The sequence below is a fragment of the Physella acuta genome, unplaced genomic scaffold (genome assembly GCF_028476545.2).
Source record: "Physella acuta isolate Inbredline_101_S28 unplaced genomic scaffold, ASM2847654v3 ptg000241l, whole genome shotgun sequence".
Taxonomy (NCBI): domain Eukaryota; kingdom Metazoa; phylum Mollusca; class Gastropoda; family Physidae; genus Physella; species Physella acuta.
The window spans coordinates 437396-459346 of record NW_026731760.1 but is presented as its reverse complement, the minus strand read 5'-3'; the positions used below and the strand labels follow the sequence as shown (position 1 = coordinate 459346).

At 39.2% G+C, this 21951-nt stretch overlaps 2 protein-coding genes across 5 annotated transcripts; one reads left to right on the top strand and one right to left on the bottom strand.

The window, feature by feature from the left end:
• Positions 1–113: 113 nt before the first annotated feature.
• LOC131938307 (kelch-like protein 12) lies at positions 114–6090 on the top strand. Of its 2 annotated transcripts, XR_009386290.1 has the most exons (5): positions 114–263; positions 1154–2416; positions 2757–2903; positions 3305–3667; positions 3706–6090. XR_009386290.1 is itself a non-coding variant. In XM_059296309.1 (4 exons), the coding sequence occupies exons 2-4, from the start codon at positions 1220–1222 to the stop codon at positions 3539–3541; spliced, it is 1581 nt and encodes a 526-aa protein (XP_059152292.1). In that variant the 5' UTR covers positions 114–263; positions 1154–1219; the 3' UTR covers positions 3542–6090. The 2 variants fall into 2 exon arrangements, 1 of the variants encoding a protein (XP_059152292.1); XM_059296309.1 differs by having other exon boundaries at positions 3305–6090.
• On the bottom strand, positions 5981–21629 carry LOC131938306 (sodium-dependent multivitamin transporter-like). Of its 3 annotated transcripts, none has more exons than XM_059296307.1 (16): positions 21520–21629; positions 21170–21261; positions 20134–20306; positions 19004–19212; positions 18406–18471; positions 17854–17905; positions 16391–16458; positions 15221–15375; positions 14702–14842; positions 13463–13592; positions 12777–12865; positions 12226–12353; positions 8864–9021; positions 8609–8727; positions 8230–8401; positions 5981–7593 (listed from the first exon to the last, which is right to left on the bottom strand). In XM_059296307.1, exons 3-16 carry the CDS (start codon positions 20276–20278, stop codon positions 7492–7494), a joined length of 1734 nt encoding a protein of 577 aa, XP_059152290.1. In that variant the 5' UTR covers positions 20279–20306; positions 21170–21261; positions 21520–21629; the 3' UTR covers positions 5981–7491. The 3 variants fall into 3 exon arrangements, with proteins under 3 accessions (XP_059152290.1, XP_059152289.1, XP_059152291.1); XM_059296306.1 differs by having other exon boundaries at positions 21170–21243; XM_059296308.1 differs by lacking the exon at positions 21520–21629 and adding an exon at positions 21429–21447 and having other exon boundaries at positions 21170–21243.
• Positions 21630–21951: the final 322 nt, after the last annotated feature.

The window sequence follows — 21951 nt, the reverse complement described above, 5'->3', positions numbered from 1 at the left end:
TTATGTAGTTTATGTCCCCCTCCCCTTTCCAAGGCATTTCTATTTTTGTAATTTTTAGTACATTAAACTCGATGTTTTCAGTTTATTTCACGGAGTTAAGGGGCTATGTAAATGTATTGCTATGTTTTATTTATCTTGTAAAATAGTAGTAGGTCTAGTTTTATATAAGGTAGCTGACCTACGCAACACTGAACTTGTGACACATCTAGATTCTAAACTAAAAGAGTCTAGATCTAGATCTCTAGTACCACCGTAGTTAATGCGTATGTATGCAAGCAACACTTAGATCTAGTATAATAATATAAATAATAAATAATCATAACGAATGCACTTGAACACTGCCATATGTTTTGGGTGGGGGGTAAAATGAGAATTGGGGTTTGGGAATAGCCGTATTACTGTATTGGCCCAGTTTAGTTGTATTGGGCATTGGGGCTATTCCCAGTCGGCTGTCATTTCATGCTAAATAGTTAATAGTAAAAATACTAAATACGACTGGGAATAATATCTTATCTAATGAAAATAAAAGCTTTTATTGTGAGTGGGGAGTGAGGTATAGTATAGAAAAGAGAACAGTGCCATTTATTGTTATGGTGTTATATTTAATATTTTCATTAAAAAATTATTAGGTCTATGGTTTAAGTTTAGCTTTTAGGCCCATATCAATATCTAATCTGCTACGTTGGTCTTAGATAAACTGATCAATTATCATTATGCACTCTAATTAAATCTATAGGCCTACTAGTCTAATCAATAGATTTAGTAATTTTTAAATAAATTATGCATCAGATTAGTTAGTAGTTCACATTGCTATTCAACTGTCAATTACCATTTAAAATTCGCATAGAACAAATATCAGGTGAAATAGGATGTCCTTTTTAATGAACTAATTCACAGTTTCCATCAGACTTTTCCCAAGTTGTTTTTTTTCTTAGCAAAAATCTAAGGGACAAGTCATTTTTAAATATTTTTTTTGCAGATATGCCATTAATCACTTCACAAACGATTAAAAAATTAACAAACTTAATTCTTTCATGAACAATGGGAAAAAAATAAATTAAGTGACAAAAGACAAGGCTTTATAAGTATAAAACAATAGTTTTGAAAAAACAAACCGTTCAATAATGTAACTTAATGTTTTTATTATCTTTAGAAATTTCACTCATTGAAAAATGTGTCCCAAATGAGATAACATACTGATGCTTCAAGGAAGAAAAAAATGGAGTCAACAAACAATGCTGGCGAGGTATTGATCAGCAACTGCACTGAACTTTCTGCCAGAATGCTGAATCTTCTTATGACAAGAGAAATGTTTGATGTGCAGCTCAAAGTTGGCAAGTTCACCTTCGATGCTCACAAATTAATACTCTGCTCATGCAGTGATGTTTTTAAGACCATGCTGACCAACCAGAAGTGGTCAGAAGCCAGTAAACAACTGGTTATTCTTGTTGAGGAGCCTCTATGTGAGTCTGTTTTTAGCCGGTTTATTCAGTATATTTACAGTGGTCAGTTATATCTTTCACACAGTACAGTGGGTCCCCTGCTCACCCTAGCTGACAAATACAATGTGAGAGAAATGATACCCTTGTGTCGGACATACATGCAGAAGCACCTCGATGCCCCGGTGGCTATTTCATGTGTTTTACAGTGGTGGCTCATATCAAACATGCGCAACGACTCAGAGCTTGAACACCTAATACTCAGCTACATACACAGCAATTTTGACAAAGTTATCGGAATGCCAGATTTTATAAATGCTAGTCTGGAAACTATTGAAAAGTTGATAGCCAGCTCAAAGCTTGTTATCCATTATGAGGCCCTAATCTTCTTCAGTGTTATGATGTGGTTGAAGGATTTTATAGATTTACGGCATCCAACAGCAGAGGAAATCAAAGATGGTTTCAGGAGACTTATATGTCATATACGTTGGCCGATGATGAATGAAGATGAAATTGCCTGGTTGAGAGAATGTCCTGATGTCCAAGACTTCGTTAAAACATATCGGTCATTGATGTGCTTCCCCAATACTCCACCTGACCTAGATCCCTACTTGCTTCTGGTTGCCCCAAACCAGCTTCAAGATTTGTCCCCCACTGACATCGTCCCATCTGACAGCTGCAACACATTCATGGATTGCTCAAGTTCCCAGCCTGAGTCCTGTGTTCACAACAAAACTTTCCTGCCCTGCCAGTGCCTGTGTACCAGGCCCTCCAAGCATTACAAGCTGAAGCTGTCAGCTGGGGATGAGATGAGAAGGAAGCTGCACATGCCGCGGGTCTACTTCAGTGATTACTGGTGCACCAAGCTGACAGTGTCCAACTTCCTAGCCTTCCCACAGTACGCGGCCCAGACTTTTTTCTTCTCCACCCCTCAGTCTGGGGACAGACAAGACAGTGGGAACACACTGGACTGGGAGGTTAGTACATGATTAGTTTATTATTTACAGTTGGGGTGCTGCAGACATTTTATTTTACCACTCCTTATTTTTTTATTGGATTTGTTTTAGCAACACTGAGACAACACAAGAAAAATATTGTGTTACTTTTATTATGTTGACATGTACCTTTCTCTAGGTTGAGCTACAGCATCCCCACCCTCCCAGGCCATTGCACAACAAAAACAAATGTAAATTTTCTTACCTTGACCTTTGTGTGTGTCTCTGTGCAGGTTGAGCTACAACATCCCCCCCCCCCCATTGCACAACAAAGACACCTGTAAATTTTCTTACCTTGACCTTTGTGTGTGTCTCTGTGCAGGTTGAGCTCTGCCCCAAAGGTGTTCGCTTCCACCCAGCTGTTCTCATAGGTCTGGAGCAGGATGGCAGCAAGCTGGTGGAGGAGACCTACATCCACACTGCCAGGCTCTCCTTGATGTCTCGCACTCAGCAGGAACTTCCGTTAAAGGTTGGAGCTTTTTCTTCTAATGTCCCTCCTACACATTTTTTTTTTCTTGTTGATATTTTGTGTGGGTAACTTGAAGCATATACCATAACACTTTATTTAAAGGTATTTTCTATTTTTCACTTGATTATACACTTAATGATATAAAATGGCACAGTACTGTCATTTTTAAAAAAAATGACATTTTAAACTGAGTATCATATATAGTTATGTTTACATTTTGATATTCTTTATTTAAATCTTATTGTAAATGTATTAAGAATAATTGCATCTACATAGTTGTTATTTTGAAAAAATATCTTAAGCTTAAACACTTCACAATTTTTTAATAGATGTTTCATTATTCTTTGTCCATACTAATTTTGGAGCCTAACAAATGATATTAAAATATTTGACCAATGCAGGTGGAGGTCAATGTTCTTGTGCAAGTCAACAGTCCATCACTCCCTGGATGCTATTATTTTGAGTGTTGTCGAAGGCAAACCTGTATTTTTGATAATAGAAATCAGAGACATAACCTGGACGATATAGTTCCGTACGAAAACTTTGGTGCTTACCTCCATCCAGAAGGTCCAGTGTCAGACCTCTATCCCAACCGTACTCTAGCGTTTACTTTGTATATTGTTATACGTCCTTTATAGTAGTTGAGTTCAAAGTCCTTTAGAGTTGTGTTATTTTAAAACTTTATTGTTTTAGAATCCAGGTTTGTTATGTTGCATTGAACTATGAGAGTTACTTGTGTGGTGTGTTTACACAAAACTTATGAGGTACTTATTCCTAATGTGTTGTGTTTAAAGTTCATGAGGTACTTTTTCCTAATGTGTTGTGTTTAAAGTTTATGAGGTACCTTTTCCTAATGCTGTTGAAGATACATCAGGAGTTGTGTTGATATTCTTTGCCCAGTCTTTCAGTATTGATTTTGTTTCTTGCCACAAAGTAGGATGTTTTAGAATTTTAAAAAACCTTTGAAATATCTTATTGTAATGTGAACTTATGTTGTTCTTCTGTGTTTATTACCTGTTTTATTTTTTTGGTTAGTTTTCAGTATGTGAGACTTGACCCATAAATTAACCCAATTAATTAAGAATGTATTAAAGCCAGCGTATGAAGGCAATAATCTCAAAACTTTTCTTTAATCACTGTGTATCTGGTGTTTTTTTTTTCTTCTGATGAAGTATTTAACCTGTGAACATTTTATAAAAAGATAGCCACTGCTGTTGTATGCCTATAAACAAAGCCTAGCTGGGTTTAATTTTATCAACCTCATTCATGTAACTCTGACCAAAGGTTTTTGAATTTCAGCTGTTCAATGTTTCTTGTTTTAAAACCAATTACATTATATCTGTTTATTTGATATGTGTGATATTTTTGTTTTACAACTTACAATTAATTCATTTTAAAATTTGTTTTGTTTACAAACTGTTCTTGAACAATGTTCTCAATTTTCATATTCTTTTGCATATTATTGAATAGTATAAATTTAGAATACAATAATTGATTTAAAAGAGCACACAATCATGGTTTGCATGTATAAGTCATGTGATTTTAGCTTATTGACTGTAGAAGCTATTCAAATAATTGCTAGACATTTTTTTTATGTTATGGTTATTACATCTAATAATGGCTGCAGTAAGTGAGCTCACAAATCAAGAGAAAAATTGGCCAAGGTATTTGTCAGCACACAATAGTCAGGTTAAAAACTAAAAAAAAAAAAAGGGGACACAATTTTGACAGTGAGAACCTCTTGCCTAAAAACTTGCTCCTTGGCCTGTCTTGACTGCTCAAGTCAAATAACCAACACAAATCTCTTTATGTTAAAACAGAATTTTTTTATTCTACACTCAAATATACCTGAAACTTATACCTGAAAGTACCTAAATGTTTAGCACACTAGACCTTTCTCTATAAACTTTATCTCCGGCAAAACTAAACTCATTGACTACTCTCTGCTAGGATGTTTTTTTACCTGACTACTACTACAAACTATCTTGGACACCTGCATGTCCATTGACTCGGCTGAATGATTATTCAGACTGTCCACTAGTTGGTATCTGTATTGACTGAATTATTTCTATTCCTAACAATGCTTGATCACTGGAAAAATACTTGTAATTGTTCTTATCTGTGAGCTTAATAACACTTTTATTCATTTATTAAACTTTAAAAAGAGGATTTCATCCAAGTATTTATCATTTTTTTTACCAATTATTTTTAGGATAATTATTGTATTATAAAGTGTGATGTCCAGAGAAACGTTCACTTAAGAAAATTATTTCTGATACAGTTTTAAATGTTTGGACAGGCCTTGGCACTTTGTGGATGATCAAATTTTCATGTCTTAGTCAGTCTTGTCAAAGAGAGTGCTTAAGTCTTAGTCAGTCTTGTCAAAGAGAGTGCTTAAGTCTTAGTCAGTCTTGTCAAAGATTGTGCTTAAGTCTTGGTCAGTCTTGTCAAAGATTGAGCTTAAGTTTTGGTCAGTCTTGTCAAAGATTGAGCTTAAGTTTTGGTCAGTCTTGTCAAAGATTAACCTGTATATCTTATCAAAGATTAACATGTATTAAAATCTTGTCAAAGATTGACCATAAGAATGTTTTAGTTTTATTCACTTCACTAGTAACCATGAAATTTACTGTGTAGATTTTTTTTTCATGCCTGCAAATCAAGGGGATATGTGGTCAGCATTTTGTTTACTCCCTGGTATACTTTGATTCAAACTTTTCAAACTACCTTCTTCTTAAACTTTAAAAAAGGTCATTGTTTACTTTTTAATGTTTCTAGCATATAGCCATGTTTTACTAGATGTATTGCTGGTGCAAGCAACATTTAAATGAATTTAAGTTCTTTTTAGCTGGATGTGCTGGACTTTTTCATAAGCAAAAAGTGACTAATGAAAGTATTAAGTTATTAAAACCACTCGCATGAACAACATTTTGTATTACCTAGTATTTTGTATCTCTCCACTACCTTCAAATTGAAAACTTCTGTACTCCATGTTAAATTGTCTAAAACTTGTTTTAATTATTGTATTTATCAACGTGTTCATGTTTTTAATAGTTTAACAAATCAGTACAATTAGTCAGTATTGGTCATCACTGCTAGTTTATTTGGATATGTTTTCAATAAGTACTAACATGATCAGCTATATTTGATTTGTTATATAAGCTCAATAAAAAAATATTTTGCTTTTATTATTTAAGCTGTGTTTACATTCCTGTAGGAATAGAGGGGGAGGGGAGAGAGAGAAAGAGAGAGAGAGAGAAGAAGAAAAGAAAAATAGCTTAAAAGAAAATTGCAATATTTTTTAATTTTTACAGTCAGCAGTTTCAGATTAGCTATTTAATAAACTACTGTACCAGATCTTAATAGAAGATTCATATAATAAAAAATTACATCCTGGAACATAATGATTTTACACATGACATCCTAGAACATCACAACATCACATTATGATATCACATCCTAGAAGATTTACATCATAAACATGACATCCTAGAATATGACAATTTTACACATGACATTCTAGATCCTAGAAAATCACATCATAACATCATAAGATCACATCCTAGAACATGACAATTTTACACATAACATCCTAGAACATCACATCATAAACATGACATCCTAGAACATCACATCATAAACATAACATCCTAGAACATCACATCATAAACATAACATCCTAGAACATCACATCATAAACATGACATCCTAGAACATCACATCATAAACATGACATCCTAGAACATCACATCATAAACATAACATCCTAGAACATCACATCATAAACATGACATCCTAGAACATCACATCATAAACATGACATCCTAGAACATCACATCATAAACATAACATCCTAGAACATGACATCATAAACATAACATCCTAGAACATCACATCATAAACATAACATCCTAGAACATCACATCATAAACATAACATCCTAGAACATCACATCATAAACATAACATCCTAGAACATCACATCATAAACATGACATCCTAGAACATCACATCATAAACATGACATCCTAGAACATTAAACTCACTAGAACAGTTAAAATACCACCTTCAACACATGTAAACCTTCTGTGCTTCGGGTTAACAATGTTTTTACAATACCCTCTAAATACTCTAATCCTTTTACATGTGAATATGAAAAACATGATTGCCTGACTGGGATGGATCAAAACCTCCTAGCCTGCCCTCACACCAGCTGGTTGTTTCAACTACTTGACACTGATCAGCTGGGTAGTGATATACATCCAATACATTCAGAGCATAACAAGGTCATATAAACAATATGTACACATTTGTGCTACTATGGTTCATGGGGCAATTTAGTGTGAGCTGTACAGTTTGTATGTCTAGAGCTCAATAGTCAGGGCAGTTTCTCTTGACAGTATAAAAATGTCATTATTATAACACTGATTTATCAAGTTTATAAAACAGATTCATCAAGTTTATAACACTGACTTAGCAAGTTTATAACACTGATTTATCAAGTTTATAACACTGACTTGTCAAGCTTATAACACTGACTTATCAAGTTTATAAAACTGACTTATCAAGTTTATAAAACTGGTTTATCAAGTTTATAAAACTGGTTTATCGAGTGTAGACATTTTAAACTGCTGATGCTGATCATCTTGTGGCTGACTTTTTGTGTTGGTGTCTGCCAGATTGAAAGAACCTGTCTGTAAAAAAAAAATAGGCCGATTCTAGTCGGAATAAGATACGCATGCGATACGCATGCGCAATGGAGAGAAATTACAACTTAGCGGCGATGTTTTCGATGGTACTGCGCATGCGTGTGTTTACATCCGCAGAACCCTAATACCAACCCTAATCCTATCCTTAACCCTATCCCTAGCCCTAATCCTATCCCTAACCCTAGCCCTAATCCTATCCCTAACCCTATCCCTAATCCTACCCCTAGCCCCTAACCCTCATTCTAGCCCTAACCCTAGCCATAGGTCACTGCGCATGCGCAGAACTATCTTTTGCCGAAAAATCTTATTCCGAGTAGACACTTCGAAAAAAATAATATAGGATAGGATAGCTTAACATAACAGTTTATACATAGATGGATTGATTGATAGTGATAGTTCCTCATCAGAACACATCAACATTCATATATTTGGCTCAAAACCAGTCTAATTTTTGACCAGACAAATTCTATTTACACCACTGTATTTTGTTTACACTAGCAACGTACATTTAACTTAACCCCCCCCCCCCCCACACACACACACACACAAACATACATACATACGCACATACAGACCATGATTATTGTATCACTGTTAGGACCGCCCATGACAAAAACTTACCCCGCCACATCTCAGGGGACGTAATACATCGTAGTAAGTTCCCCTTGGGAGTTCTCTCCCCTTGTTACAGCACGTCAGCCATGACACAACGCTGCCTATGACGAGCGACACAACCACAGCAAGTGTGGCGTAGTGTTGGTAGGACAAATCGTACCAGTCGTTCACATCAAACCTGCTCATTTGTATTGGGAAATTGTGGCTTTAAATATGCATACCACGAATCACATGATTGTCATTAATTACTAGCAAATTTTACTAGGCCTATATTTATATCCGCTGACACTGGTAAAAGTATATTATATGTTCAATATAAATTCCCCCCCCCCCCCCGAAGAGATGCCTGGAAGAAACTGGTTTCTAAGGTGATGCCAGTAATTACCTGCTTGAGACGTTGTGTGTTGTAGAATTATCAGCTGGCCCTGATCGAGGTTTGGTTATGGCACCAATGGCCGTCCACATGCAGATGGTCAGACTCGACAAGAGGGCGGCACCCGCTCCCTGAAATACGTGGGGGGGGGGGGGGGGGGGGGAGAACTGTGTCAGAGCCAAAATTTCAACTGAACACCGTTATGGTTTCCTTAAAGTCTTAAAGCAATGACCAAAGCCAACGATGTATTGTCTGTGATAGACTCACCCACGGGTTGACCCAGGGGCAGACAAGGCCGACCAGCATGAGGCCCAGCAGGGGTCCCCCCAGCATGCCTAGCACACTGACCACTACGGTGATGAGGGTCGGACTTAGGGCCCCCGTCACGTAGGCTGCCCCGATGGTCAGCAGGCCAAAGGTCAAGGCTGGGGAGAAATGTGTGAGATGGTCAAGGTCAAGGGTGGGGAGAAATGTGTGAGATGGTCAGCAAGCCAAAGGTCAAGGCTGGGGAGAAATGTGTGAGATGGTCAGCAAGCCAAAGGTCAAGGCTGGGGAGAAATGTGTGAGATGGTCAAGGTCAAGGCTGGGAAGAAATGTGTGAGATGGTCAGCAAACTAAAGGTCAAGGCTGGGGAGAAATGTGTGAGATGGTCAGCAAACTAAAGGTCGAGGCTGGGGAGAAATGTGTGAGATGGTCAGCAGGCTAAAGGTCAAGGCTGGGGAGAAATGTGTGAGATGGTCAGCAGGACAAAGGTCAAGGCTGGGGAGAAATGTGTGAGATGGTCAGCAAACTAAAGGTCGAGGCTGGGGAGAAATGTGTGAGATGGTCAGCAAACTAAAGGTCAAGGCTGGGGAGAAATGTGTGAGATGGTCAGCAAAGGTCAAGGCTGAGGAGAAATGTGCGAGATGGTCAGCAGGCCAAAGGTCAAGGCTGGGGAGAAATGTGTGAGATGGTCAGCAAACTAAAGGTCAAGGCTGGGAAGAAATGTGTGAGATGGTTAGCAAGCCAAAGGTCAAGGTTGAGGAGAAATGTGTGAGATGGTCAGCAAACTAAAGCTCAAGGCTGAGGAGAAATGTGTGAGATGGACAGTAGGCCAAAGGTCAAGGCTGGGGAGAAATGTGTGAGATGGTCAGCAAACTAAAGCTCAAGGCTGAGGAGAAATGTGTGAGATGGACAGTAGGCCAAAGGTCAAGGCTGGGGAGAAATGTGTGTAAGCAGACTATAGACATCGAGGGCTTGCACGTGCATTTGTTTTGAAGTGGCTTAAAAAGGAGCGCCGGGCGACTTGTGTTATTTATTCAGGGGAGGGAGTAATCATATTAGATATAGGGCCTACTATTACTATACAGTCCCCACTTCCCTCAACCCGAAGTCCAAACGTGTTTCTGTCTTGAATATTTCAATTATAATATTTTTAAAAAAAAATTAACTCGTAAACATTTTTATGTTAAAATCTTCAAAAAAAAAAAGAATTTTTTTTTTAAAAGTGTATATAAAATACAACTAGCCGTCCCGGCCAGGCCCTGCTCTGGCTTCTGTGAAAAACCTTTCTGTTAAAGACCATTACCTGTGTGTTTAGTAATCATCATAAACCCGGCATTGCCCACCCAAACCACAACCAACCAAAACAACAAAACGCAAACATAACGCTAACACAATTAGAAATACAAACGAAAACAAAAACCTAACAACAAACCCAACCACAAACACCAATACAAACACAAAGAAAAAACAAACGAAAACAAAAACCTAACAACAAACCCAACCACAAACACCAATACCAAAAAAAAAAAACAACGAAAAAGCAAACGAAAACAAACCAAATCCAAACGCAAAACCAACCAAAAACACAAATACAAACCCAAACAAAAAAAAAAACACAAACAAAAACGAAAAAAGAAAGAACAAAAACGAACCAAATCAAAACGCAACCACTAACGCAAACCCACCTAAACACAAAGAAAACACTAACGCGAACATAAACGCCCGGGGCAGAATCGCCTGTTTTAGCTTAATAAACGACTATAGTACCCCAACTTATTCATAGTTTTTGCACTCACTTAAACGAACGCGCCTGTTTCAATTTAATGAACAATTATAATACTCCAAGCTTATCCGTAAAATACCTAAAACATTTGCACTTGATCAATCCCCGCTAATTATGTAATTATTTTTTTCCCAACACCAAAACAAAGTAATTAAAAAGTAAATGCTTTTCAACTAATGCAATGTTTTCATAAAGGGAAGTAATTGTGTTTTGCCTAATTTATCAAAGGGAAGTAAGCGCTATAGGACTAAATAAAAACATAATTAGAATTTTTGTAAAAGATGATATTTTTTTAAAACTTGTGTTTAATGAACATGCCGACAATTATTACTATAATTTGAAAAATGAAAATGATTTCCAAACACTTTTAATAGTAAGTTTTTAACTCATAAATTTAGACAACTGCGCACGATAATTGATCTAACACTTAAATCCGTAGAAATGCCAACGACAAACATATGCGTTACAGAATTGAGCTTTATATATTAGACTAGCCGTCCCGGCCAGGCCCTGCTCTGGCTTCTGTGAAAAACCTTTCCGTTAAAGACCATTACCTGTGTGTTTAGTAATCATCATAAACCCGGCATTGCCCACCCAAACCACAACCAACCAAAACAACAAAACGCAAACATAACGCTAACACAATTAGAAATACAAACGAAAACAAAAACCTAACAACAAACCCAACCACAACCACAAACACCAATACAAACACAAAGAAAAAACAAACGAAAACAAAAACCTAACAACAAACCCAACCACAAACACCAATACCAAAAAAAAAAACAACGAAAAAGCAAACGAAAACAAACCAAATCCAAACGCAAAACCAACCAAAAACACAAATACAAACCCAAACAAAAAAAAACACAAACAAAAACGAAAAAAGAAAGAACAAAAACGAACCAAATCAAAACGCAACCACTAACGCAAACCCACCTAAACACAAAGAAAACACTAACGCGAACATAAACGCCCGGGGCAGAATCGCCTGTTTTAGCTTAATAAACGACTATAGTACCCCAACTTATTCATAGTTTTTGCACTCACTTAAACGAACGCGCCTGTTTCAATTTAATGAACAATTATAATACTCCAAGCTTATCCGTAAAATACCTAAAACATTTGCACTTGATCAATCCCCGCTAATTATGTAATTATTTTTTTCCCAACACCAAAACAAAGTAATTAAAAAGTAAATGCTTTTCAACTAATGCAATGATTTCATAAAGGGAAGTAATTGTGTTTTGCCTAATTTATCAAAGGGAAGTAAGCGCTATAGGACTAAATAAAAACATAATTAGAATTTTTGTAAAAGATGATATTTTTTTAAAACTTGTGTTTAATGAACATGCCGACAATTATTACTATAATTTGAAAAATGAAAATGATTTCCCAACACTTTTAATAGTAATTTTTTAACTCATAAATTTAGACAACTGCGCACGATAATTGATCTAACACTTAAATCCGTAGAAATGCCAACGACAAACATATGCGTTACAGAATTGAGCTTTATATATTAGATTAACAAAGAAGAAATTAATTAAAACTACCAGGAAGAAACGAGTAAAACTGCTACCTGTGCCAATAGCTATGAAGGACATGACTCTTGTGGATGGTAAAGCGCCATTAAGTTTGATAAGAAGGGGCTTCAGGAAATCTTCAACAGCAACTGTGGCCAGAGAATTGACGCCTGAAGATACGGTGCTGTAAGTAGCAGGAGTAGAAGTTAAACGGTTAGAGGTGTTTACATGTTGTCTTTGATATCTGATGTATTGAGCGTGTAATGCGGTCTACAAGATCTTGGATTTTGGGACAACTGTCGGTCTAATATAAAACCCTCATAATTCGATTAGAAAATTGTCTAAGTACAAGTAAATATCGATCAGACTCGTCTATTCTGTTAAAATATCAACTGCAAGCTTTAATGCTGAGTGAAGAACTGAACAAACAAATGACCCTTTTCCCACACCGGACTCCCCCCCCCCCCCACCACCAATACTGGCCCCAACACCTAACTCCATCCAACACATAACCCCCCACTCTCCACAACCTGACCCCAAACGCCACCACCTGACCCCCCCCAACCTCCGACACCTGACACCCCCCCCCCCCCCAGACCTGACCTACCTGAGTGCAGCACTAAAGACACAAGCGATGAAGAGTCCCGGCATGCCGGGCAGGTCACCCAACAGATCCATCACGAACAGCGGCAGGAGCTGGGGGGGGGGGGGGGGGGACCAGATTAATTCATTTTTTTTTAACGTTTGGGCTGAAACTCTTCTAACAGGAGTCACCCAAGTTACAGTAAATAAAGTTGCTGTAACAAAAATTACTGTAACAAAAATTCATGACACTTAAGTTCCCGTAACAAAAGTTTCAAGGACTAGTTACTCAAACATGTTTCTTCTTCTTCTTCTTCGTTCTTAATTTTTAGTGTTGGAAGGGATCGAGGCTTTATCTTCCTGAAGATTTGAACTCGAGACTTTTTCGAAATTATCAACCATGAGCTTTTTGCCGACTCAACCACGCCTCCATCACAATTAAGGATACGTGTCAACTGGTTATGCGCCATTGAGGCCATTGACTCCGATTTCAGCCTGCTTTTCTTTTTGGATTTACTTCCATAGCCTTGTCCAACCAAGAACAAACTACAAGGCAGCAGTTGTTTGATTTTGGAGTTGTCTCTCCTAGAACAGTGGCTATCCCCAGCTAACGAGCCTCATCTGCCCGAGGATTCGAACTCGAGACTTTTCGGTTTAGCAATGTTTAAGAACGAGAAAAAAAAAACCATTGATTAAAGATTGTGGTGTCACCTGGTCACGTTTCTTGACCCTGCCGGTCAGTAGAGGGTCCCTCCCGTGGTAGTAGGCGAACATGACCAGCCCACACAGACACATCAGGGCCAGGAAAAACTCGGACAGTGGGATATTCAACAGTAGCACCCTAACGAAACAAAACAAGCAATCAATACACTAGAGTAGCACCCTTACGAAACAAAACAAGCAATCAATGGACTATAACAGCACCCTAACGAAACAAAACAAGCAATCAATGGACTATAACAGCACCCTAACGAAACAAAACAAGAAATCAGTACACTAAAGTAGCACCCTAACGAAACAAAACAAGAAATCAGTACACTAAAGCTGCACCCTAACGAAACAAAACAAGCAATCGATGGACTATAACAGCACCCTAACGAAACAAAACAGACAAACATTTCACTGGAGCAGCAACCTAGAGAAACAAAACAAGCAACTTCATTCAAGGAATGCAGGTAATAGAATAGATTGGCTAGATTTAAATATTGAAGCAATTAATTAACATTGAAACACGAGATCTTTGGTTCTGGTTCAGTGGCCAATTTTGAAAACCTTTCTTTAAATCATTTATTGTAACATCCCAACCATCGTTCAATGGACACATTTAGAGTCCTAGTTTTGATGGTCAGTTTTCCAACGGTAGACAATCATCACTAGATTTAAACCACTAAGTCATTTAGCCACTCACAACTTAGCTTTGAAAACCACTTGGCCATGTGGCCACTCACAATCTAGATTTAAAAACCACTTGGCCATGTGGCCACTCACAATCTAGATTTAAAAACCACTTGGCCATGTGGCCACTCACAATCTAGATTTAAAAACCACTGGGCCATCTGGCCACTCACAATCTAGATTTAAAAACTACTTGGCCATGTGGCCACTCACAAACTAGATTTAAAAACCACTGGGCCATCTGGCCACTCACAATCTAGATTTAAAAACTACTTGGCCATGTGGCCACTCACAATCTAGATTTTAAAAACCACTGGGCCATCTGGCCACTCACAAACTAGATTTAAAAAACCACTGGGCCATCTGGCCACTCACAAACTAGATTAAATAACCACTGGGCCATCTGGCCACAAAAACCACTGGGCCATCTGGCCACAAAAACCACTGGGCCATCTGGCCACTCACAAACTAGATTAAATAACCACTGGGCCATCTGGCCACAAAAACCACTGGGCCATCTGGCCACAAAAACCACTGGGCCATCTGGCCACTCACAGCCTGGATTTGTTGAGGGTCTCCACACACAGATAGCGCTGCAGGGTTGCCTGGTTGGCCGCGTAGATGGCAACCATCCCAAACCCACCCCCCACGGTTAGGGTCCAGAAGGTGTGACGTATAAAGGGGTCAAAGTCCATTCTGGGGAGAAACAAAAAGTTGAGAGTGATAATTGCGAGACTGCAAGGAGAAGTTAATAGAGATCATTGAGAGACTGCAAGGAGAAGTTAATAGAGATCATTGAAAGACTGCTAGCAATAGTTATTTAAGCAATGATCTTGTCCCGAACACATAAACTTAGGTATCATTTGTTGTAGGCTTCGTGTAAGATATTTCATGTGTTGTAAGTGATCATTTAATATAAGAAATCATTTATAAGTGACCATGTAATTGACCATGTAAGTGACCATGTAAGTGTCCATGTAAGTGACCATGTAAATGCCAATGTAAGTGTTCATGTAAGTGTCCATGTAATTGACCATGTGAGTGACCATGTAAGTGTCCATGTAAGTGACTTACGGGTAAGTAGCAGCCCTGCTCCCATTGACCACCCTGTCCACAACAGCCGAGACCCCGCCCACCTGGACGGTGCCGCGGACGATGAGTGCCAGAAGTCCAGAGGTGATGACCAGTGTCTGGAACACGTCTGTCCAGATGACAGCTTTGATGCCACCCTGTGGGAGGGACGTGTGTATGGTCAACTAAATCATTAAGGTGTATGTTTAGTATGTTCTAAGCTTTAATCAGATTTATCACGAGAAGTTTAGGGGAATCATACCACGTAGGCATACAAGCAGTGTGTGTGTGAAAAGGGGGGGGGGGGGGGTTAAAGTGTATGTATGGGAGGGGTATAGTAATCCTCGATCTGGTGTTCTGTTTTCATTACATTACAAGCATTGATATACAATGTGGACATACAATCCACAATAAAGCAATAAATGGCGCATTAAATAATTTGAATTTTATACAAAAATGTAACATTAAAAAATATTCAATATTAATTACAAAAGTTATTTCTTTTAATCAAAATGATACAGGGGACACTATTTAGAATTAAGTACATCGAAATTCTACGTCGTTTAACTATGCCATCAAAAAGAGTCGAAATAGAAACAAGTTAATAAAAAGTCTAGTGACAATTTGAGCGCAATTTCCTTAATTAATTTTTTGTGACCGAACGAAAGGATATTTCTGAAAACTTTCTTCGGCAATATTGTTCTAAATTATGGCAGGAATCGATTGGTAAATGTTTCAAGTCGCTAAGTGATCTGGTTGTCGAGATATAGGCAAAAAACGGCATTTTTCGAGGTTTTTTGGCTTTTCCGGGAAATCCAGGAAGGAATTCCGGGAATGTTTTTGGCCCACAATCATCCTCGGAACTTGCTTAACATATTTGCTTTTGGAACTAGTCCTCGATATTGCTTCGTTGAGGAGGAGATACGACTGAAAGCTGCGGACACACATCCATCCAGAAATGACGAGTTAATAATCGCAATTCCTGTAAGGAAATTGCAGTTGACCATCGCCCAGTGCCGTGTACCCATCTACGTCATATAACCTGCAACTATTGAAGTTTAAAAACAACTACTAGTTTGAGACAAAAACAACTGTTAAATGTGTTAATTGCTGGTGTTAGTGTGCTAGTTAATCGTGATAATTAGCTGTGTTAATTAGTTGTGCTGTACCAACCAGAGCTGTGTATGCCGTACACACCAGACCCACGGCAAGGATGGAAATCTCTGTCGACAGGCCGGTCACTGCAAGAAAAACATGGTCTACTTTATACTTTCTTGGCGTCAATAGAAGCCTGTTAGTTGGTTTGTGTACATATTGTCCCTAAGCGTGGTCTACTTCATACATTCTTGGCGTCAATAGAAGCCTGTTAGTTGGTTTGTGTACATATTTTCCCTAAACATGGTCTACTTCAAACTTATGGAGACGCTGATAACTTAATAGATAGATTTCAATGTTTGTTTGTTTGTGTACATATCGTCTCTAAACATGGACTACTTCATACATTCTTGGCGAATAGAAGCCTGTTAGTTGGTATGAGTTCACATTGTCTCTACTTAAACCTAGAAACGTCGACTTTATAATCAGTGTTTCTTCCAGACTTTTTTCTCCGGGGGGGGGGGGGCACTTGAAATCTTCGGGGGGGGCGGTAAACTTTCTTCGGGGGGGGGGGGCGGACACTGTTAAAAGTATATATTTTCTATATAAATTATATAAATTTCATTTCGTTCGGGGGGTGGGGCGGTAAAAAATTTTCGGGGGGGGGGGGGGGGGGGGGCTGAGCCCCCCCCCCCCCGAAGAGATTCCTGGAAGAAACTCTGTTTATAATGTAGGCCTATTTTAGAACTTTCAACAACCATTTTTCTTCCACCCATGGTGGAAATATGAGCGCGCCCCTCCCCTTTCATGTGTTGTTTGTTCTTGTGTTGAGCGTAAGTTAAGTATTAGCCTGCAGATAAAAGAAATTGAATGTATGCGTGTGTTTGTTGATTATAATTAAAGTGTTAGCCTTTAGATCAAATAAATTGCGTATGTGTATGCGTGTGTTTATGTTTTTGTGTGTGAATGCGTGTGTTTGTCGAATGTAAGTGAAGTGCTAGCCTACAGATAAAAGAACTTGTGTGTGTTTGTTGAATTTAAGTTAAGTGCTAGCCTACAGATAAAAGAAATTGTGTATGTATGCGTGTGTTTGTGTGAATGCGTGTGTTTGTTGAATGTAATAAAAGTGCTAGCCTACAGATAAAAGAACTTGTGTGTGCGTGTGGGTGAGTGTGTGTTTATTGAATGTAAGTTAAGTGCTAGCCTACAGATAAAAGAAATTGTGTATGTATGCGTGTGTTTGTGTGAATGCGTGTGTTTATTGGATGTAAGTTAAGTGCTAGCCTACAGATAAAAGAACTTGTGTGTGCGTGTGGGTGAGTGTGTGTTTGTTGAATGTAATAAAAGTGCTAGCCTACAGATAAAAGAACTTGTGTATGCGTGTGGGTGTTGAAGTTAAGTGCTAGCCTACAGATAAAAGAAATTGTGTATGTATGCGTGTGTTTGTTGAAGTTAAGTCAAGGGTTAGACTATAGATAAAAGAACTTGTGTGTGTTTATTGAATGTAAGTGAAGTGCTAGCCTACAGATAAAAGAACTTACCTGAGCTCAGAGCTAGCGCTGGGGCGTAGATAACTATGGCCATGTAACAGATCTTGTGACAGGAAAAACAAATTTGCACATACAAGTTATAATTTAGGCAGAGTGAGATGCATAACTGTCAATTAAATCCTAAGTAACTAGCTAGAAAAACAAATTTAAAACGATCTAGATCTATTTTCGTAACCCTAACAAATTTTTACTGAACCTGTAAGCATGACTAGTTTTTAGTGACCACGCCCATTTCACCCCTACTTATTTTTTCTTCTGCTTCTTGCTTGTTTAATCTCCAGTTGAGCATGTTTCATTTAAAACATCCGCTCGTGCCTCTCTGTCCAACGTTATGTCTCCATTTCTTTAAACATTATTTCGTGTCTTTTTGTCAGTTTCTCTACGCTCGGTATTTTTGGGTCTCGTTTTCTTGGTCTATTGTGAATTCCACTATATGCCTAGTCATAATTTGTTTATATTTTAAAATGCTTTTTTTTTGTACCGAACCCGCAAGTTTAACTAATTCTATATTGACCCCGTGACCCTGATTAATTAAGTACTAACCATCATGAAGATAAACGTGAAGGACGCCATTAGCCTGACAGGTCTGTTGAACCTCAGCTCTAGGTACTGTTGGGAGGGGTGGGGTGGGGGTAAGGGGCAGATAGAGATTTGATTTATTGATTCTCTGACATCATATCCAGGATTTCATATGGTCGATATGGCAGGACATATAAGCTAGACAAACAGTTGTATGGTGTAAGGGCTTTAATGAAAACTGCGGGATTACATAATTAGCTTACTCCACATTACACACTTGCTTACACCACCATTTTCTATTTTGCTTAAACATGCTTACACCGCAATTATCTTGCTTACATAAACTTTTCCCCACTTGCTTACACCAATCCACCATTATCTCACCAGCTTATACCACAATTACCTCACCATATCATTTACACCACCATTCGTTCACCAGATTACATCATCATTAGTTCACCATATTATTACACTACAATTACCTCACCAGCTTACACCACTCGTTGTATTATTACACCACCATTACCTCACCGGATTACATAACAATTATCAATCTTGCTTACACATACTTACACCACCATTATCTAATTAGCTTACACCACAAATTACCCCACCAACTGACCTCATAAGCACTGGTCAGCTGTAGTCTGTAGATGACCGGAAGGACCAGTACCCCAGCAAGCCCCAGCCCCCAGATGTAGCCGAAGCCCACCATCCAGTAGTCGCTGCCGGATGTGTAGATCTCTGAGGGCACCCCTAGGATGGACACGGCCGAGACGAAGCTGACGCTCAGGGAGAACATCACCGGAAGTACGGGCAGTTTCCGGTCTCCTGCGCATGCACAGGATGACGTCAAGAATTTTAAAGGATAAACATTAAATACAATTTTAAGCACGCTGGAAGTTTCAATTCACCATATAATAATTGTATGGTGACGAAAGCCTAATCACGTGATGTACCAAATAATGAATCAATGAAATCTTCAAAATCATCTGAAATATCAACTAATGAACGTATTAAATCTGTCCAATTAACTGATACTTCATTCGATGGACCTGTGAAATCTGCCAAATCAGATCACCAACAAATCACCTGATATACCAGCCTACCAACAAATCACCTGATATACCAGCCTACCAACAAATCACCTGATATACCAGCCTACCAACAAATCACCTGATATACCAGCCTACCAACAAATCACCTGATATACCAGCCTACCAACAAATCACCTGATATACCAGCCTACCAACAAATCACCTGATATACCAGCCTACCAACAAATCACCTGATATACCAGCCTACCAACAAATCACCTGATATACCAGCCTACCAACAAATCACCTGATATAACGCCTACCAACAAATCACCGGATATACCAGCCTACCAACAAATCACCTGATATACCAGCCTACCAACAAATCACATTATATGCCAACCTACCAACAAATCACATGATATACCAGCCTACCAACAAATGACATCATAAGCCAACCTACCAACAAAGCACATCACAAGTCAACCTACCAACAAAGAACACGATAAGCCAACCTACCAACAAATCACACGACAAGCCAACCTACCAACAAAGCACGCGACAAGCCAACCTACCAACAAATGACGTCATAAGCCAACCTACCAACAAATCACATGACAAGCCAACCTACCAACAAAGCACGCGACAAGCCAACCTACCAACAAATGACGTCATAAGCCAACCTACCAACAAATCACATGACAAGCCAACCTACCAACAAACAGCTCCTCTGCCGAGGTTTTCCTGGCTCTGATGGCGTAGACGAGTCCGATGCCAGCCGAGATGACCAGCACGGCTGAGAAGACCAGGATGTCCGCCCAGTGCAGCTGTCTGCTACAGTCCGGCTCACAGGAGTGCATGCTGGCACCGTCACGCTGACCGTTCAACCTGTGGTCAGAGATAAAGTGCTGGCACCGTCATGCTGACCATTCAACCTGTGGTCAGAGATAAAGTGCTGGCACCGTCATGCTGACCATTCAACCTGTGGTCAGAGATAAAGTGCTGGCACCGTCATGCTGACCATTCAACCTGTGGTCAGAGATAAAGTGCTGGCACCGTCACGCTGACCGTTCAACCTGTGGTCAGAGATAAAGTGCTGGCACCGTCACGCTGACCATTCAACCTGTGGTCAGAGATAAAGTGCTGGCACGTCACGCTGACCATTCAACCTGTGGTCAGAGATAAAGTGCTGGCACCGTCACGCTGACCGTTCAACCTGTGGTCAGACATAAAGCTCATGCTGTAGATACGTGCGTCAGTCGAAAGGTTCCATTTGGTGTGTGGGTTGTTGTTTTTGTACCAACACCATCAGGTGACTTAGACTTAGGTGTATTATTATGGGAGCCCCCACATCTTTTGTTAGATGTTTTCATGGGACCCCAAACATCTTGTTAGATATTACTATGTATCCCACACATCGTATGATGTTTAAAGAGCCGACACACACCTGTTGGCATGCTGTTATGAGTCTCCACATGAACATGCACAAGTACTCACCACACGTTTATGTTAGGGTTAGGTTTTAACATCTAGCAGTTTTACCACTAAATATCTAGCAGTTTTACCACTAAATATCTAGTAGTTTTACCACTAAATATCTAGCAGAAAATGTGTAAACCCTATAGATACAAACGGCTCTTCTAGCGATCAAACAACATCAAGTATCAAAAACTAAATAAAGACTAAATAAAGACAAAAGAAATACAAAAGAAAGACTAAAGTATGACTAAAGAAAGACGCTATTTTCTTACCCTAAGATGAGTTAGCGTGTGACCTGTCTGTCCCAGGTTTAATGAACTTGACTACTCGGTCAATGAGATCGAAGCTGCAACACAACACAGGCCTGTATTGGTTTTATGTTTAACTCACTCAAACGTCACATCATTTTTTTTTACACTGCACACATTGTAAAATTATATAGGCTACTAGTTTTTTTTATAATCATAATAATCTAGACGTGTATAATCTCCGCTCCTCCTCACATTGTATACCGGTAATTTTATCGCCTACCTGTTTTAATGATGCATGTATGCGTCTAATGATATACCCCGAAACAAACGAGACAAACTTACTGTTGCTGAAACAAACAAGACAAACTTACTGTTGCTGATGCTTGTATTCCTATCCAACAGCCAAACAAACCTCCCCACTCCTGCAGGGCAGGCGTTGACCCAGATGTAACAGAAGCGAAACATGTGGATGATAAACAAACCCCCCGCCCCGTGTTATCATAACACACCTACACATGTAAACAATGGCCGGTGTGTTTTCAGCAGCACGGTCAGCATCCGGTGGTTCCAGACGACACGGAGGGCCGGGCCTTGAGAGACGCGCCCTGCTGACGTCATATGCATCTCACGACCGGTCCTCCGGCATCTCACGACCGGTCTGCCGGTCCTCCGTCATCTCACGACCGGACCTCCGTCATCTCACGACCGGTCTGCCGGTCCTCCGTCATCTCACGACCGGACCTCCGTCATCTGACGACCGGTCTGCCGGATCAAATCACCGGCAAGCTCATGGATAAGTTTGA

Coding starts and splice junctions, on each gene's coding strand:
- LOC131938307 (XM_059296309.1), top strand. CDS start 1,220: ATGGAGTCAACAAACAATGCTGGCGAGGTATTGATCAGCAACTGCACT. Junction 2,417..2,756: donor GGAACACACTGGACTGGGAG/GTTAGTACATGA, acceptor GTCTCTGTGCAG/GTTGAGCTCTGCCCCAAAGG. Junction 2,904..3,304: donor AGCAGGAACTTCCGTTAAAG/GTTGGAGCTTTT, acceptor TGACCAATGCAG/GTGGAGGTCAATGTTCTTGT.
- LOC131938306 (XM_059296307.1), bottom strand. CDS start 20,278: ATGCACTCCTGTGAGCCGGACTGTAGCAGACAGCTGCACTGGGCGGAC. Junction 19,213..20,133: donor GGCAGAGGAGCTGTTTGTTG/GTAGGTTGGCTT, acceptor GTGCATGCGCAG/GAGACCGGAAACTGCCCGTA. Junction 9,022..12,225: donor CTTCATAGCTATTGGCACAG/GTAGCAGTTTTA, acceptor ATTTCTCCCCAG/CCTTGACCTTTGGCCTGCTG.